Source organism: Oenanthe melanoleuca, chromosome 9 (genome assembly GCF_029582105.1).
Source record: "Oenanthe melanoleuca isolate GR-GAL-2019-014 chromosome 9, OMel1.0, whole genome shotgun sequence".
NCBI lineage: Eukaryota > Metazoa > Chordata > Aves > Passeriformes > Muscicapidae > Oenanthe > Oenanthe melanoleuca.
Window position 1 is genome coordinate 11,006,281 of NC_079343.1, and position 19,471 is coordinate 11,025,751.

The 19,471-nt window shown below is 41.4% G+C and overlaps 1 protein-coding gene across 1 annotated transcript; it reads left to right on the forward strand.

Annotated features, from left to right (window-relative positions):
- The first annotated feature begins 1,631 nt into the window (after positions 1 to 1,631).
- Positions 1,632 to 19,249, forward strand: DIPK2A (divergent protein kinase domain 2A). The gene is made up of 3 exons (XM_056499118.1): positions 1,632 to 2,382; positions 13,924 to 14,227; positions 15,890 to 19,249. The coding sequence occupies exons 1-3, from the start codon at positions 1,729 to 1,731 to the stop codon at positions 16,219 to 16,221; spliced, it is 1,290 nt and encodes a 429-aa protein (XP_056355093.1). The 5' UTR covers positions 1,632 to 1,728; the 3' UTR covers positions 16,222 to 19,249.
- Positions 19,250 to 19,471: the final 222 nt, after the last annotated feature.

The window sequence follows — 19,471 nt, forward strand, 5'->3', positions numbered from 1 at the left end:
ATCTAGTAAAGATTAAAATATTCTGTTCGCGTTCAGAAGGATCAAGCTGTTTCCCCATAAATGAGAAAGCTTGAGAAATAAGCAATGCAGAAAATAAACATTAATTCAGTGTATTTGTTTATATTTAGATTTGTTAGTGATTTAATAACATACAGACTAGATATTGTTAGATTAAAAAACCCACTACCAACATATAAAGATCAAACTTGTTTAGCTAGTGAGTCTTGAGTTTCCATGCAGAAAAAAACCAGTTCATCTTTTAGGATCAATTATGATTATTTGAAATATGGCATCAAACAGTGCATCCTGTAATGAAGACTTGAATTAAGGAAGATGATATATATTTAAGTATATACTTACTTTATAATATTACTTTGTAATAAATATTGCTTTGTAATAAACTCACTGGTTTGTAGACCAGAATTTGCTGATGGAATGTTTTCACCCTACCAGCAGCATTTAACAAGGCATATTGAAACAGATACGGTCAGTGACAAAACTTCAATACGAGAAATACTTTAGACTAGGTATAGAAATGTCAAAACACAGTACACGTGGATATTAGTATATGCCAGTATAAAAAGACAAACGTATATCCAGTATTCTAGATACTAAGCAGCTAAATTTTTGTACAGTGCATATAATATAACTGGAAATTATGCAGCCTGCTACACTTCTTTCCCAAGGACCATATCCCTACTGCACTTTTGGGATTGAACAGGTGATAAAGCGAGTTACTTCTCACAATATGAAGGTTGTCTTTAACTTGTGAGAGCATAGTGTCAGACGAGATTGAGACTTTCACCCTTTTTCTTAATGTCTGTTTCTCTGTTGCGTTCTATGGAACGGTTCTTAGGCGGTGACACCCCTCACAGCACGGAGCGCCCTCAGCACGGGTCTGGCCCGTTCTCCCCCCGGAGCGGGGATAGGGGGAATGCACTGCAGAGGATCCGGTGCAGTGTTCCAAGGATACAACGAGACACTTGAACTGCCCCTTGCCAGCACTGGGAAAGAGAGAACCTGTCCCGGGGCAGCAGCAAGCCAAGCTGGGACGCGGCAGGAGCCGTGAGGGCGGGCGGGAGGGACTCGGAGGTTGGCGGACACTGCTGGGGCAGCACGGCCGTTCCGGGCCGGCCTCGGGCAGAGCGGCTCCCGCGGGCAGCGGGCGAGCGGGGCGAGGGCGGACACGGCCGGACACGGACACAGCAGAGGCAACATGGCGGCAGGCAGCGCAGCCCGCGCCCCCTCCCCGGCGCCCCAGAGTCCGGCGGGCCGGGGGCTGAGGGGCGGGAAGGGCGCCAGGCTCCGCCCCCTGCGCGTGCGGCCCCGCCCCCGGGTCCGGGGTGGGAGTGGGCGGGGCCGCACGCGACCGCGCCGCGTCACGCGCGGCCAACCGCTGGCGGCCGGCGGCGCTCGCGCCAGGCCCCGCCCCCGGGGCGTATCCGGCGGCGGGCGGGGGAGGAGCCCCGGGGCGGGCGGGGCGCGGCGGGAGCGGCGGCGGCGGCGGAGCCCGAGCCCCACCCCGGGGGCGGGGCCGCCCGGGCCCGCGCGCTGCAGGCGCCGCCCCCCCTCCCCTGCCCTCCCCCTCCCCGCCGGCCCCTCAGTAACTTGGCCGCCTTTTATCGGGCGGGCGGCGAGGCGGGGAGTTTATTGGAGCCGGAGCCGCGGCGCGGCCGGGGCGGGCAGCGAGCGCGGCGGAGGGCGGGGGGCCCGGCGCGGCCCGGGACGATGCTGCGGCTGGTGTCGCTGAAGTTGGGGCGGCTGTACCGCTACGTGAAGCTGGCGGTGCTGGGCAGCCTGGCGGCGGCGCTGGTGCTGAACACGCACTCGCTGCTGGCCTCGCTGCAGCGCAACGAGCTGTCGGAGCGGCGCTTCCTGCAGCTCAATAAGTGCCCGGCCTGCTGGGGCACCAGCTGGTGCCGCAAGTTCCTCAACGGGCAGCTGCGGCTGGAGAGCTGGGGCCGCCTGCGCCTGCTGGACTTCTTCAACGTGAAGAACGTGTACTTCGCGCGGTACGGGGAGCCCCGCGAGGGCTCCCGCCGCGTCGTGCTCAAGCGCCTGGGCTCGGCGCAGGAGCTCGCCGACATCGACACCAAGATCTGCCGCCGCGCCACCGGCAGGGGCCGCTGCGACCTGCTGCAGGCGCTGCCCGCCACCGAGTTCGCCAGCCTGAACGGCGACGTGCGGCTGCTCACCCCCGGCGCCGTGGAGGGCTGGTCCGACCTGGTGCACTGCCCCTCGCAGCGCCTGCTCGACCGCCTGGTGCGCCGCTACGCCGAGACCAAGGACTCGGGCAGCTTCCTGCTGCGCAACCTGAAGGACTCGGAGCGCATGCAGCTCCTCATCACCCTGGCCTTCAACCCCGAGCCGCTGGTGCTGCAGGTAAGCGCGGCCGGCAGAGCCCGTCCCGGCGGGACGCTCGCCGGCATGGCCCTGCCCGCCCCTCGCCGTGTCTGCGGGCGGGGGCCGAGGGCTCCCGGGCAGCTGGCCCCAGACCCGGCCGGATCGCGGGGCCGCCGCTGCCTCTGTGCCCTGACTGACTCTGCTGCAGCGATGCCGGCAGGGCGGGCTGAGCAGAGCGCCCCCGGTCCCTGCCTCCGGGCAGGAGGCGTTTCTTTAGCTCACTCAGCCTTGATCAGCTCTCCTCCTCCTTTCTTCCCTCAAAGACTGCGTGTTTTCCCGATTTGCCGTCCTTCTCAGGCTTTTAACTCCATCCCATCCCCTGTGCCGTTGGGTACCGAGCGGTCCCGCAGGAGCGTGCGGGGCAGTGCTGGAGGCTGGTGCTCCCTCCTGACTTGTGCCTTTCGCACACTTCACTGTCAGCGAGTTCCACAATTCCCGTATTCCCAGGCAGCTGTTGGGTGTCCGTGAGTCATTTCTTAAGGTCTAGTTTAAGAGGGAGTGCATAGCGACTGTGCTGCGATGCTGTTGTGCTTTCCTTGTCAGAAACTGACTCATGTGCTATGTCATGTTCTTAGTGTGAACTAAATATAGTTAGTGCTGGCAAAAATTAGAAGGTATTTGTAGCCTGAAAATAGACCGACAAATAAACAAGCAGTGTTCTCTTTTCAGCGATTACAGGTTCTGTAGTCTTTAATTAGGGGGACGGGTTCAGCACACACCTGAAATTTGTGCTTTCATACGTTATGTAAATTTTTAGCCAAAAAATGCATAGGAAACTTCTGTTCTGTGGCACCACTCAGTTGTTTCTATTCCATGTCTATTTGGAGGGGGAGTTTTGAAATTTGGTTTTTAACATTATCAAGTGAGCTCCCAAGTGTGCCTTTAGCATGTAGGTTTGGAATCAGAACTGTTTTGTCTAACTACTGAACTGTCCTTGCCTTTATCCAATGTATGATTAAAATAATATTTGCAAATATGTTTTGAAAACATTACCTCATGATAACTATTAACATCTGCTGTTTCTCTAGTGAGAGGCCAAGAAGTGCTTAAAAAGCAGTGCTGCAGGCTTTACCCTCCAGAAAGTTCGCCTACTGACTAATTTCTAGAAAATCAATTTATGAACTTAATTACAAATATGTTTTTCAGTAGTGTGCCTTCTGCCCTTCAGTCTCTCCATGTACATCTCTTTAGTTTTGTTTCTGAGATGTTTTCAATTGCTTCTCAGCAGACTTGAGGGTACAGTAAGTCTCCTATTTTGCTGTGGAGTTCATCCTGAGCCCAGTGAGAAAGGAAACTCCACTGCTGAGTATACTCGGAAATTCTTTGAGAAGTGATTTGTTTTGGCTGTGTTTCATACAACTTACTTTTTTGGTTTAGAATAGTGGTTCCAACATACTGAGTGTAGACCTCGATGGCCAGGGAACAGCTGTGTTTCTGTGTAATTCCTTACAGACAAAGTGTATGGCACACTTGTGGCATTTACTGTAATGGGCTGGATCATAAATGGTGGGCTGTGGGTTGATTAGGAGCCTTCATTCCTCTCAGCTTCTTGATGAACTGTGGATGAGTCCTGAGATTGTCAAGCAAATCTGTTGAAGAGAAGAAAATCTTGGGTGGACTTGAGCACTCTACTCGACATGTATCTTAATAAGGGTGCAGCTGAGAGCAGAGAAGTGAGGCAGCCTTTAGCAGCTCATAGCAAGGTAAAGCAATTCTGTCACCTTTTAGCAGATCAAAAGTGTTTAATAGAGTCTTGTAAATTTTGATGTTTAGGTGTATCTTGGACAATATTTCTGGGGAGGTTCAGGTCAGCTTTGTGTGCTTAAAAACTCCTAATGATCTGGTTTCTCCAGAGGAGTGTTAATTAACTTTGGCATTGGGTACTCGAGGTCTGAAGACCTTCCCTCAATTAAGAATGAAATAGGTAAAACACATGAATGAAGTCTTCCAATCCCATAGTACTCCAGGTTTAGTCTCCATCTGAGAAACATCTTCTGCAGCTCTTGCAACAGCAACATGCCAGACACTCTGAGAGATGGTTACTTTCTAGAATTGATAACTGACTACTGAGAAAAGATTATGTTTGTATGTAACATATGTAAAACATTTTATGGTGTATTTTCTGCAGTATTGATGAAGGCAGGTAGTGCTATGAAATGAATGAAATTTGTAGGCTTGTTTTAAAAATAAGCTGCTTCCAAGAAAATAAACCTGCATAATGTTGAATGAAGAATCAGATTTTAATTTAAAAGAAAGCAATCAATAAATTGATGGATTTAACTCGTGCTGTCTGTCACTGGAGGGCATAAGGAAAAATATTGCTTGTTTTTGCCTCAAGCCTTTCATGGAACACTACAGTGACTGAGCACTGGTATTCATAACAGTTTTGGTTTAAAAGTGGAGATGATGTCTAAACTCTTGTGTACAGGGCATGCACGCTCTGTGTTGCTTAATTGTGTTATAGACAAATGTAAATAGGCAATTTGGTAGGAATTCAAAGCTTGGTCTTTCATTTATAATAGAAAATTCACTGTAGTTGTCTACAAGAGCCAGCAATTTGTGGATTATGAGGCTTCTCATCAGAGACTGGGATTTTAGCTTGAAGCCTGTGTGGAGTATGGATTATTCCTGAAGTGGTGTTGCTTGTGAACTGCATTGTCACAAGTGATTTACAGCTTCTGCTGTGGGAATTGTTCAGGGGGGCTATAACCCATAGCATGGTATTACTGTTCAGGGGTTTGTATCAAATGTGTAACACTGCACAGTTTAGTGTAGATTACATATTGTAATCCTAACTTGCTATTTGTATATTTTATAACTTTCTTGTTAACCTTCTTCATTCGCACTTATTTATTGTGTAGGTGTACTCAGGGAAGAAATCAGCCCCTCTTGCCATTTTTCTTTGTTAAGCAAATGGAATGATAGATGCAGTATTGTTCAAGTACAATTTTTGTACTTTAGAGTATTAAAATACTAATTTTTCTTCTGTAGAGTCTTGCAAAACTGCTCACTAATTAAATCCTCTCGCAATTTTCATCTGAATTCACATTTAAACTAAAGAATTTAAATGCTAAAGATTTAACTTCTGATGAATTCCTAACAATTGTTTTCTGCAATAAAGATGATTACTTTTTAGTAAAATAAGGTGAGATTTGTAATCAAAATGCTACATCTAAACCAGTATTTCATATATGTATGAACAGCTTATTTGGACAAAAGCAACAGCAAAATTTACTGCTGTTTCAACTAATTCAATAATAAACAGAGTGTTTTAAAGGGGTGGGTAGGATCTATGCATGGCATCCTATTTCTACCTGACTATGATGTTGGTGTACATCAAGCACTTGCAAAGATAGGTTGGCTGAAGTTGTCTTAGGAAGAAATATAAAAATTGTGAAAATAACTTGGATTACAGTCTGAGTGCAGTGTGACTGTTCACTCTTTGCAGAATTCATAGAGCCACTGTGGATGTAAGCAGGTTTATCCTTGTCCTGTGACTTTATGTAAACCACCCTGCTTCTAGTTTGTCTTGCAAAATAGATGCCGTGGAGAAAGTTTGAGATTTTCAGCAGTGATTATCTGCTTAAATATTAGATGCTACTCAACTTGATCAAGTAACTTGTTTTATTTTGATCTTCACTTGCAAGTTGGAATATAAACTTACTGTTAATAGAACTGAAAGGTGCTATACCTCACTTTTCAGAGTGCTCCTCTGATCCCTGCCAGCCTCCAGATTTCCTCTTTGGAGGTGCTGTGACAGTTTTGGATAACAGCTCCTGAGCTGCTGCTGCCGTGCTGTGAGCCATGGGGTGCAATGTGCAGTGTCTGACACGTTTTGCCAGTGGCAAGGTTTTATGTTTTGTACTTAAACACAGAAAAACAACAATGCCTCAAATCCTTGTTCTTGGAGGTAGGAAAAGTGCAATGTCACTCAAGACAGCTGAAATAAGGAATTGTTTCTAGATAAGAAAGTTGTTTTTCAGTAAGGTGGTTGTGTTTCTCCTGAGTTCTTACACTTCCCAGGAAAAACAGTTGACATCTGTACTGACAAAACTGAAATACAGGATTTAAAAATTGTTTTGGCAAAGGTGCATCTAGAGCTGGTCTTGCAACCCTCAATTTTGTCTTTGTGTTGGCTGTGGTGATGGTTTACAGAATTGCCAGGTGCCATATGAAAATGTCAGTTGTGTTTGCTTTGTTTTCAGAGTGTTGTGCTTTAACCCGAGCTGGGAGCTCAGCCCTACGCAGCTCCCTCCCCTCACACTGGGATGGGAGAGAGAATTGGGAGAGTAGAAGTGAGAAGCCCTGTGGGTTGAGACCAAGACAGTTCAGTAAGGAAAGCAAAGCCAAACAAGGGATTCATTCAGCAGTTCCTATGGGCAGGCATGTACTCAGCCATTGCCAGGACAGCAGGGCTCCATCATATGGAATGACTTGGGATGACAAATGCTGTCACTCTGCATGTGTCTCCTCCCTCCTTCCTCCTCCTTCCCCCAGCTGCATGTGCTGTTTAGGATGCCGTATGGATGGAATATCCCTTGGATCAGCTGGGGTCAGCTGTCCTGGCTGTGTCCCCTCCCAGCTCCTTGTGCACCCCCATTCCCCTGCCTGGTGGGTGTGGGGCAGAAAAGGCCTTGGCTCTGTGTAATCACTGCTCAGCAATAACTGAAACATCCCTGAATTATCAGTGCCATTTCCAGCACAAATCCAAAACACAGAGCCATACCAGCCACTGTGGAAAATATTAGACTAGCACACAAAGCAAACTTGAAATCTGTACACATACTTTTGCAGTTAAAATAAAATGCTTGTATGTAATGAAGACTTTTTTCAAGGTGTCTGTCAAATTCAGAGTGCATTAATGCAACTTTGTCTCGAGTTGCAGCTTTTAACAACCTGTTTAAATGAGGATTCTTCAAAGAATGATGGTGAGCATTTGTGTCTTGTATGTAAATTACAAGTCTCAAGGACTTTTATTTCTCTGACTCTAAGAGAAATGCCAATCTCTATGTGCCAAATAGCAGTATTTCTGCATTTTTAATAGACTGTAAATCATTGCCCCTCCTTCAGAAATGGTTTTAGCTTTCTAAATGCTTAAGCTTAATGGCTTTATTTTTCTCACAACTTCTGATCATTTTTATTCCTTGCGGGGAAAAAGCAAAACAAAACAAACAGCTGTATCTCTATTCCTAGTATAATTACTCTGCATGAACAGTCTGTTGCCACATAACCTAAAATTCTTCTGGTTTCTCTGCTTGTTGTCATTGGGCTTTCTGTTTGGTTTTGTTATGGGAAGAGCAATAGTTGACATCTGGTAAACATATATTCAAACTTTAACTGATCTGTTTGAAACAATTTCTTGTACAGAATTCACTCAAAGTAGCAATTTAGCCAAATGCTCCACAAAATCTTTTTGCTGATCCATACATAAGAAGTAAATGAGAAAATTCCTCTTTTCTGTTTCTCGTACACACTCTTCTAATCAGAAGTTATTTTCTATAGTTCTATTCTAAATACATTGATAGAATGTAGAATGGCAAGTCAGTTTTAGTACTTGGTACCCTTTCAACTTTCTTCATTACTGAATTTGGTGTTTCTGTTCCTAATTCTGATGCCATAAGCCAAGTAGCAGATTCAAATTGGTTATGTGCATTACCTGACATGTCCTTGGGTGGGCTTGTGCTATTTAAGTCCTGGCTCATACAGATACTAGGATTTCAATAGACTGAATTTCCATTGTGAACCTTTCAAAAGGAACAAAAAATTGTTCTTTGTTGAATTAAAATTGAGTGGCCTCATGTTACAAGAATGTTCTACTGATGTGGTTGGATTGAAAACTGAAGAATCATTTTTTGCAGTGACATGTGACTGTACATATTAGATCAGAACTGGCTTGTACTTGTCATGTTAACTGTCATATTTAATTATGTTCCTTAAGTTATCAAAAGTATTTTCATCCTTCTTTCTTAGTGAAAGTTCCCTTGAGTGAAAACATGTAGGGTGAATTATAAGGGATATTTTAAAATAGTCTAGAAATTTTTGAAGTTATTGTGGAGTGTATATTATGATGAATGGCTGTTTGAATTTAAAGGCTGCTGGGAAGTCACTATACAGACTTAAACAGAAATTCTCTTGAGAAATTCTCACTCTTTTCAGTAGCAGAAAAAAGTTTGTTACCCCACATTAGAAACCTTGCAATGCTGATATTGTTCTGGTATCTCAGATGTATGGGGGAGTTACGTTTTGCTTCCCTGAATTAACTAATTGAGGCTTTGTTTTAGACTTTTGCAAAGTAACTTTAAAAATAAGGCCATGTCTGCTAGGACTCCTTTATAGTGATATACTCCAGGCTCATTACTGATGAGAAGTAAATACACAGTGGTTATTTTCCTCTGCTACAAATGTAATCTGAAAAAAACTTTTATGAACTACAAACCAATTTGAACAGGTGACAACCAATAATGACATTAAATTTCCTTTACTATGGCTTTTGAGTTTAATCATTGTTCATGAATTTGGAAAAGAGGTGTATCTCTGCTGACATTGTGAAATGCAACTTTTACAGCTGAAGTGTTCATCTTAACAACTGTATATTTAGAGTTATGTGCAGTTTTTTTCTATAGTGTGTCAGTTAAGTCTGGTGTGAACCTCTTGTTGGCATGAATTGTATGTAGTAACTGGTTGAAATGTAGTCAAACTGGAACAAAAGTTAGATAAATCAAAAAACATGTTTTCAGTGGGAACACCAGTAACCAGAGTACTCAATGGAATCCACTGTTCATGCTCTGTGTGTAGGTTTTATGTGCATAACTTCTGGGGGAGGTCTAGGTAAATGTCAAATGGTGTGACATATAGTTGAGAATTACATGGTTTTCATTGTACTCACTAGCATCCAAAAATCATTTGAATACTTACGCTGCATGTTCCAGAATGCAGATCAGTTCCTGACAAAAGGAGGCATCTGTGTTTAGACTGTGCTTTGTAAGTCCTTTGATCCAAAAAACATCATTGTAAGATCTGCTCTCCAGCTCTTCCTGGTTCCAGAGCTTTGCTTATTTGTTTTGGTGACTAATACAAGTTCTACTTTTGTTTACACTGCAGATTCAGCATTACTCTGAGAGGACTAATTTTCCTTTTGAGGACAGGCATGTTATTTGAATTCTCCTTGCCTTGCCCATTTGTGCCTGGGCCGATGCACTTCAGCAGGATGATTTAGTGAAGGTGGCAGGGAGAGGATCATCTTGCCATGAACTTCCTCAGGGTCCTATAGAGACAAGTCCCCCCTCTGTTTGTGTGTGTTTTTAAAATTTCATCATGTGGAAGATGTAGCTCTTTGGGCAGGCTTTGTCTGGGGTGTTTTTTCTGAGCTGGAATTCACTTTATGCAAACATTGGAGGTGACAAATAGAGCATCTTTTGGAATAGTTTTGAAAATGAAAAGCGTGGTTTTTAGTAGTACAGTAGAACAAAAATGTCAGTCGTTAAATTGATTTGGCTTTTTGGTCTTGAATATGAGGATGAATTATATGCTTCATTATGATAAACTAATACTCTTTTAAGTGTTTAATTCAAAGGGGATTTATGTTACTGCACAATACAATAGGCCTTATCAGCTTCGAGCTGGTGAGTCTTCACTGCCTGATCTAATTCACAGCTCTGAACGAAAAGCAGTGGCACATTTGTGTATCTTCTCAGGTTTAGACAGATGGAAGTGAGGAAGACAAATGCACTGATTGTGTGCTTTGTGCTTTAGTGGAGTGATAAATTCACTCTTTTAATTCTTAATATTCTGAGACTACAGTGCATTTTTTAAAGGCATAAATGCAGCATTATTCTTTCAGGAAGAGCATGTCCATTTTCCCTTTGACAGGGTTTATTTAGGTTTTTAAGCCTTGCTTAGGGAGATATCTTAGAGATACACAAATTAGAGCAAGCAGAATATATTTTGGGGTGTGTCACTGGGAATGGAACAGCTTTACTGCTTGCCATCTTTCTCTTAGATGATTATACATATTTCTATGAATACAGAAAGACAACAGTGTTAATGAGGGGAATCTTACTAAGCTACCTGTTTTTAGATTTTTATATGCATTACTTTATTTTAAAACACTTTAAAAAATTTGTCTGTGGTTTCCATGGCATATGTATGTTCACAGATAAAATGTGAGTGGGTGCATCAGAATCAGATTCTTTTGTCAAACATCTGCTCCTGGTTTTGAACAAGAGCTGTTTCTTGCCTTGATTGTCAAATACAGGTTTTTAAGCCTGCAAATAGCATATTCAAGTACAAAATTATCTGATTAAATATGCAGACTACTAAAATAAAACCTAAAATAAAGTTCTGTATTGTTCCCCAGAAATCAGATTTTTGATAGTGACCTAAGAAACTTCTAAATGCAACTTGTTAATGGAAAACATATTTATTAATAATATAAATTTGTTTTAATTTCTTACTGGCTTTCAAAATTTTAGTACATGAACCAAAAAATCCTGGTCAAGTGAGCTGCAGTTTCCTCTTAGAAAACAGCTTTCAAAATAGAATAGTACAAAAAGTTACAAACAGCTGCTTGCAAAGACAAGAGATCTGCACTTCAATTAATATTCTTGTCAAATTCACCAAGTGAATATAAAAACTACTGGATGAGGCACTTGTACATATTTTTATCCCCTCCTTCCGCTACTGACTTGGGTAATGAAGTGTAGATGTGGCTGTTACATGCCAGTTGGAAGGGAGCCAAAGCAGAGATGTTGTTTGTGCATGTGCAGATGTTGGCAGGATTCCCCACTCTCCTGTTGTCAAAAGATGTTTTTATTGCCCCAGTGTTATAAATATATCTGTTACAGCATGGCATGCAGCTATTCTGCTGCTAACAGGAAGGTGTGCACTTCTGAATAGACCAAACTGCTCCTAGAATTTCTTGTCTGGAATGAAATTCAGTGTATATAGTGCAGGAAGCATAATATACGTGTTTGGAAGATCAGTGACTAATGCTGTACATTGAAAATCAGTTTAATGCATTGCATAAATCCCTGCTGCAGCTGGAAAGGAGAAGTCCTCTTAGCTCCTCCCCTCTTCTGCACCCAGCTGGTGAGGCCTTCTCTTTTCCTCTCAGCACTACATCCTAGCATGAGGTGGTGATGTGGTATGGATCAGGCTCTGATCCAAGGGAGCTCCAGCCTGGCAAGTACCAGCCCTGCTTTCCTTGTGATGTGCAGGGGATTGAAATGAGTGTGCTTGGTGGGTTGGGAGGGAGGGAGGGAGGGACACCTTTGCTTCCAGTGGTTGCACATCCTTTGCCAGGTTCAACTGTTTGTGGTTGAATTAGTGTTTGAGAAGAGAGGCAAAGTCATAAGCAGAGCAGGATTGGAACATAAAAAAGGACAACTGTGGAAAAGTGGGGTGGTCCAAAGTAATATTTAAATAAAAATATTTAAGCATCATTGAATTTAATGCTGATAAAATCCAGCAATATGAAAATGTCATCCACAGTTGGTGAAATTAGTTAAGCATGTGTTTATCAGGAAATGTAGTCAGGCAATTTTTTTCCAATTGAAAGAGAAGTTTATATAAAGTAGGTAAACCAAATAATTTGATTTCGTGGACAACAGCTATTTGCTTCTTGTTTTGGTCCAGGACTAAATAGAGTCCCTCTTTGGTGACATTCATTGATGCCACAGCCATGTTTTTCTTCTATTGTCTGTTCAGAATATGTAGAGAACACTGAATTCAGTTATTGGAAGGTTAACCACAAAACAAGTAAAAAAAAAAAACCTCCCAAACCCTCTTAACTGTGGAATGTGACACTTGACCTGAACTGGTGGCTCTTTGGTTGTACTTCCACCTTCATTAATTGCCCTGAATCCTGCAGGTAAATAAGCTTTGAGGCTGGATAATGACTTCCCTATTGCATGGTAGATTTAGTTGCTGAGAGAGATTTAGTTTTGCTAAGTTACGTGGTATCACAGCTTGAAAATATCATACTGCTCTCAAACCTGTCAAATTAGTTTGTATTATCCTCAGGATTTATCACAACCTCTTTTGCTTATGAGTAGATCATGTGATAAAAATAGAGTTGAAGTTCAGGCATGCAGAGATGTCAAAAACTTTGAACTTTTTGTTATTACTATGGCTCAGATGTCCTTTTACCCAGCCAAGAAAGGTGGTTCTTTGTAATTGTAAACATGGTTACTTCTCTTCTAAAGTTTGCCACCTTAGAGAGCAGCTTCATGGCTTTTGCCATAAGAATGGCAAGCATTGTCAATTATGTATGTTAATTATGGTTTTAGTTTCTTCAGGTGTACCATACAGACAAGGTTGGTTATGTTATTCACCTCTTCCCTGCATGGTCTGTAGTTCAGACCTGTTCTGCATGGTGTGTTTCCTTCCACTCTCTTTGCCCAATTGACAGTAGATGTTTTCTGCCATCGTGGATTCCAGAAGGTATAAAGCTTTCAGTGATCCTGAAGCCCACCATGCTGGTCACCCCAGCTGTGGTGATGCCTTTGCTACGTCCTCACTGCGGAATTGATCATGAGTGGGGTCTGGTGACACCACAGCAAGGCAGAACACGAGGAAGGAGCATGGGCACGTGGGGGTATCTCCTGATAGTTAAAACTGGTGTACATCTTATTCTTCTATAAATTTGGGTGTTCTTAAATGAGTGCTTTCGTAGTTTCTTCCTCTTGCATTCCTCCATAGTTTGGAGGGTAACTTTTAAGTGCTTGTCTGTTCATACTGAAGTCCTAGGGCACATCCAGCAGAACTGAATTGGGGAAACCATGCTGGTGTGTTGTGGCTTGCTTTGTAATTGCTTGCAGTGTGTTATTTCTAGTCAGTCTCTTGTGTTAACTTCCAAGAAAGGACGTTAACACAACAAAAGAAGTTGGTTTTTTTTTTCCAAGAAAGGTACTGTTGGAGACAGCTTTTACTGTGGATAAAAATGTTACCTGTTTGTAACAAACACACCATATATATGTAGCAATTAATCAAGAGATACACTGTTAAGGTATACTAGAAAATTAAGAAACCTCAAAGAAATCCCATCAACTGGGAAAATGGAGGGGGTGGTGGTGAAGAGAAGAACATACCACTTTGTAGAGTTTTTTTTCTTTTGGTTATTAAAATAACTGGTTTTAATTAAAAGATCAAATGCAGAAATACTTTGATGAAAAATATACTTGCATTACTACAACAGATGTATAATAAAACACCAAGGGAAAGAGGTGGTTGCTGAAATTGTGTATGTAAATACTTGTGAGTGTGTGTGTACAGATGGAAAGCTAGATATGGATTGTGTACTGTTTCAGGCCATCCAACTTTTTCCCTGTGTTAGTCCAGCAAGGCCTCTTGGTCACATAAATACATTTTGTATAGTTTTTCCTTTCCCTTCAAAACTTAGAAATATATGGATTATGTGTTAGATGGATATTTGCAGCTTTCTCTTCTTAGTTTTATTGAAAAGCCTTTTAAAATCTGAGCTGTTTCGTATTAAATAAAAATTTTAAATATTTTTTTATGCAGAGTTTTCCCTCTGACGAGGGCTGGCCATTCGCAAAGTATTTGGGAGCATGTGGAAGGATGGTGGCTGTCAACTATGTGGGAGAAGAGCTCTGGAGTTACTTCAATGCACCATGGGAGAAACGAGTGGATCTGGCCTGGCAATTAATGGAAATAGCTGAGCAGCTGACAAATAATGACTTTGAATTTGCACTCTACCTCCTTGATGTCAGCTTTGACAACTTTGCAGTGGGACCGAGAGATGGGAAGGTTATCATTGTAGATGCAGAAAACGTTCTGGTAGCAGACAAAAGGTTGATCAGGCAGAGTAAGTGTCTTCTTTCACTCCCCTTACCCCGTGTGTCTCCTTTCTTTCTTTGCAGTATTTAAAGTAAGTGTGATTGGTAAATGCATTTTTTTTTCTTTTTTTTTGCTTTACAACTAGACTACTAATTAACAAACGAATTAGCTTTCTTCTGCAATTAGACTACAAATTAACTTGACTAATTTGTCAATTTTATGAACTGTTGAGCATAACTTTAAGTACTGTAAACCTGTATAAATGAAGAGGTGGGGGTGGGAAGAGAGGGCGTTGGCACAGGGTGTGTTTGGACGGTGAATGGACAGATAGACAGATAAGCAGCCTAACTGTCTTGACCACCTTAGCTAAGAGAAAGAGGGTTTTTTTGGCTCTTGGTGTGATTTATGATCTAATCAAGAACACAGAAAACAAAAGAGGACGTGAGAAAATTATTAGTCCTTGTATAAACTTGTGCCGTGGTTGACATTTAATGCTGATTTCATGGATCTTTTGGGAAGTTCCATCAGACAGTCTCTGTCCAGAGTGATCAATATGCCTGTTAAGATGTTTCAATATGTACCTTCTGTCCAGTTGCACTGTACACTAATACCTAATTGTACTCTGTGTGGCATGTCACACTTGAGTTTGCTGAAGCCCTTTCTTCTCATTCTCCTTTGCTGACTTTTTTCCGCAATGAATTTGCTGTCAATTCTACAGATCTTACATCATGTTTTTATAGTTTTAGCTATCATCCTTCAGTACTCTTTTTTTTTTCCTAAACTGACTCTCAGTGTGCTGTGAATGAGAACACCAATAGTCAGCTTAGAGTCTAGCCTAGCACAGATTAATTTTTCTTTGTACCTCACACTGCTAAGAGATCTGCAGAACTGTGTGACTGCATGATAAGGACCTCTTCTCAAAGCTGGAAGTAGTTTGTAAACTTAAGATGAAAGTTTTCTAACAAAAACTAGCAAGAACTCAGGAGAGCTCACACTTAGCAACCTTTTAAGTGTTATTACTGCATGAGGTATTTTATGTAAATCAGGTTTTCTGTTAAAGGAAGCTGTAACAAGGAGGGTTTGTACATTTGCCTTATTGAACTTTAATTTTTTCAAAGATTATAAGTGAAATATCTGCTTTTTTGTATTCTTTCTGGTCACTGCCATGTCGAAAGTAAGAAGATAAAGTTTCAGAAGTTTATAGCAATTACTTTGCAATGTTGTTTTAGTCTTTGGTAGACCGCTTGCCAGCAGTAGTTTCCAGGGCAACTGGAAAACCCAAATATATGTTGCTAAAATAAATCATGTTGCTTGTTTGTTTTTCTCTCAGCTTTGGCTCTGGATTGTTCTCTTGTACTTGCTCATGCTACATATTTTCCTCTGGGCATGTGTGAATGAAGATTTCATATGTTTACTGTGCTGCTTTTTTTCTTGCCCTCTCTTTGCTATCTATTTTGCCTCTTTCTTTCTTTTCCTTATTTTTTGTTTTGCCAGGACCATTTCAGTAGAAGGATGTATCAGACTGTCAGATGCAGTTTTAGGCTCGACTATTTCAGAGTTTATCTAAACAAAACTGGATTGTAGTTTAAATATTACCAGTTTGCTGTGTATTGAGCATCTGATTATGTTCAGACACACATGCTCTTACCCCACTCTCTCACTTGTTTAACTGTCTCCTTGCATTTCACAGATAAACCTGAGAACTGGGACGTGTGGTACGAGAGCAAGTTTGATGACTGTGATAAGGAAGCTTGTCTGTCCTTCTCCAAGGAGATTCTTTGTGCTCGTGTCACTGTGGACCACAACTATTACGCCGTCTGTCAGAACCTTCTGTCCAGACACGCCACGTGGCGGGGCACCTCGGGGGGGCTGCTGCACGACCCCCCAGCTGAGATTGCCAAAGAGGGGCGCCTGGAGGCCCTGCTGGACGAGTGTGCCAACCCAAAGAGGAGATACGGCCGGTTCCAAGCCGCCAAGGAGCTCCGGGAGTACCTCGCACAGCTCAGTAACAACGTGAGGTAGTCCGCAGTGAAATTCTGGTGCAGCACTGGCTAAAACACTATTGCAAAGACACATAGAAAACAGAAGTTTTGGACTCCTGTGTTAAAAAGAGAGAATAAAAACCCCTAGTTTATCAGTTTTCTAAATACTGTAAAAATAGAATTTTATGGTGTTACAATGTTCCTTTGCAAACAAACAAGGTACTGAATTAAAACTTGAGCTACTATTGACTGTCCTCCCTAACTGTTTAAAAGGGAGTAGGTCACAAAAGACTGTGATAGCTTAATTGACAGCTGGTGTGTCAAAGGGTACTTTACATAAAACTGCATTAGTGTCACAGTTTTGTGAAACTAATGTTCTTACTTGGAAAGTCAAGTTAGACTGGTGGCCTGTTTTAAAGGCCTTTTTTCTGACATCGTTGTCTCATATTTGTGTTTGTTTAAACACCTTGAAGTGGCATTTACATCCGGGTATCTCACTGTCTGCATTGTTTCAAACTGAACAGGCTTTCATGTTAATGCTGTGCAGAACATCCTACTGTGAGTGCAGGATTCCTGAGTTTACTGTCTGATTTTAGAGGGTTTTACACTGTATTTTACTGTTCTTAGACATTGTGGTTTGTTTTTTTAAGATCATGATAAGCTCAAATCTCACTTGAACTAACATTCATTTTAATGTCTTCTGTGGTTCTGCCATTGGAAATATCACTTAATGTAACTATTGTACAAAACCTACCCTTCATGCCAGTATATACACATGGCTGTTTAACAGGAAATCATGGTATAAGAACAAACTCTTATTTTTAACAGAGATAATTTGAAAATTGGAAAGACACTACAATAAAAAGGTCTGTGTTAATTTAAATTGGGGATAATAGAAGATGGACTAAAAATAAAAAATCACTAGTCTGGTGTAGTTTAAGCCAAAGAAAATGGTTTTGCTTATTGGTTTTTGAATATATAGTAAACAAAGAATTCTATACTGTAGTGAAACTAATAATTTTCAAAATTCAGATTTTGATGGTCCTTGGTTACTTTCTGAAGAACCTCTAAAACTATGTCTTATGCTACAGAAAAGCCTAATTTGAATAATAATGTCAAGCAAGTTAGCAGTTTGTTTTACATCCTTCCCAAGTGATGAATGGAATTTTCTGAATATTCATCTTCTGGTTTACCAGCAAACTGTACTCACTCTAGGTACCTTCTCTTGAGCAGAATATTCCCAGTACAGTTGAAATTGACTTGTTGAGGTTTGTGTAAATATGGAGTTGTTCTCATAAATCACAATTTTTATAAAAACCTCAGTTACTGCTACAAGATCTCACTTGAAGGCTTGCTCCTTAGTTTTTGGTTTTGCTTTTTGTTTTTTTTTTTATAGCTACTATGCTTCATTTTCCTGAAGTCTTGTTCATACAAAGATACTCTTAGGAAATGTGTGCATATTACTTCTAGTAACAGTAATGAAGGAGACTAATATTTCTTAAATGTGTGTATAAAACACTATTTTGTACAAGCTAAGCTTAATTCTGAGCAAGGTAATGGGTGCTACTTTCAAGGGCAGAGCTGCTCCGCCTCCTTTACTGCATTGAAGCCTGATGGAAATTGTTCTGCAAGTGAGGAAAATGGCAAACTCACTGACTTGCCCTCCTTACTCAAAGCTCAGAGTGGAGCCACACAGAGGTGCAGAGTGCTCTTTGATTTCTTAGGTGTTTTGAGGACACAGTTTAATGGTGAACATGGTGGTGGTGCTGGGTTGCTGGTTGGACTTCATGATCTTAAAGGTCTTTTCCAGCTTGAAATATTCTATGATTAAGGATATTTTAGAATTGGAAATTTTCACTCTTATGTCATCATTGCCTCTGTAGTCTTAATTTGTTCCCAGTCCCTTGTCTCGTTTTCTGAATTTAGAATGCCCAGTGCAGCTTTTAATTTTAATTTCTCCCCTCTTATGAACAGTTTCATGTGCTTGCTCCAGCACAAGCTGTTGGAGAAGGTTCATGTTACTTTTCTTCATAAAATCCACTTATTTGAAGAAAATAGACTAACCCTCAGACTAGATACTACTGATGCCTTAAGTTTTAGCTTTCATATTTTCCAGATTCTGTACTGCATTAGTATGTAACTCTGAACTTCATATAAAGTGTCAGCAAGTTCTCTTCACAGTTTAGTTAGACAAAACAATCCTTTTCCAGCCTGAGAACCAAGGACACCCTTGCAGCTGTGGGCCCAAAAAGTGCAAACAGTGAACTGAGGAGAGCAGTCTGGGAGGATGGGACTGCATAACCTGAAGCTGTAATTGGACAATTAACCCCAATATGTAAATGGACCAAAACTTATAAACATGGGTGTAGCCATGGCCAGGCTCTTGTACTGCCCAAGGTGTATCCTTTGAAGGCCTTTTTAATAAATCCCTACTTTATTCCTTTAACACTGTCCAGCCTCTGTTCCAGGCAGCCTCTCAAGGCATCACTACCACCCTGCCATAAAAGCCTTGACTTACCACTACAGTTGATTTTTAAACATCTACCACATTTCCCTAAGAAAGAGTGGACTATGATTGTTAAAGTTGTGAAAGAAATAAACACTGCCAGCTTTGGTTACTACTTGAGACAGTTCTGTAACTGTCAGAATGTTCTCTTAGATTTTGTTTGGGGTTTAGTCCTTCCAGAAGCAAGTTACTAAAGCTGCTTATGAAAGGAACTTGGAAGTTAAAGGAAAATAAACCCCAAAAACCCCCACTACAACAAAAACGCTACAGGGAAAACATTGTGGAGAGCAATAAATCTTGTTCCATTTGCACCTGTCAGATATTTATTGTACAATAACAATTTATATTTTTAGTCATTGCCCATTATTATTGATGAACATGGTGAAATATTTTTGAATGAGATGTTTGGGGTTTGTATGTGCATTAAAATTGTCCTTTTGTACTGTAAGTTACTGTTTGTTTGGAATATTTTATCAAAACTGTCTCCCTGTGCCTTTATATTACAAGAAAGTTGTTTCTGCAACTTCTAATGATATTAATAAAGAATACTTTAAGAACCTCATCTCAGCTATTCGTTTTCAGATCAGTAAGTCATTTTAGAATTGTCTTAGTCTAGGATGCATTAGAATGTACATAGAACCAGTTTTTGTAGAAAGTTCTCAGTTTCGCTTTTCAGGCTGGGGATAGGAATGTCTGGTTTTCTGTAAAAAGCACCAGTTGTCAGTGTGCAGCTATTTCACTCCATTAGATGTATTTTCCTTACAAGAAAAATTAATGCTTTCCT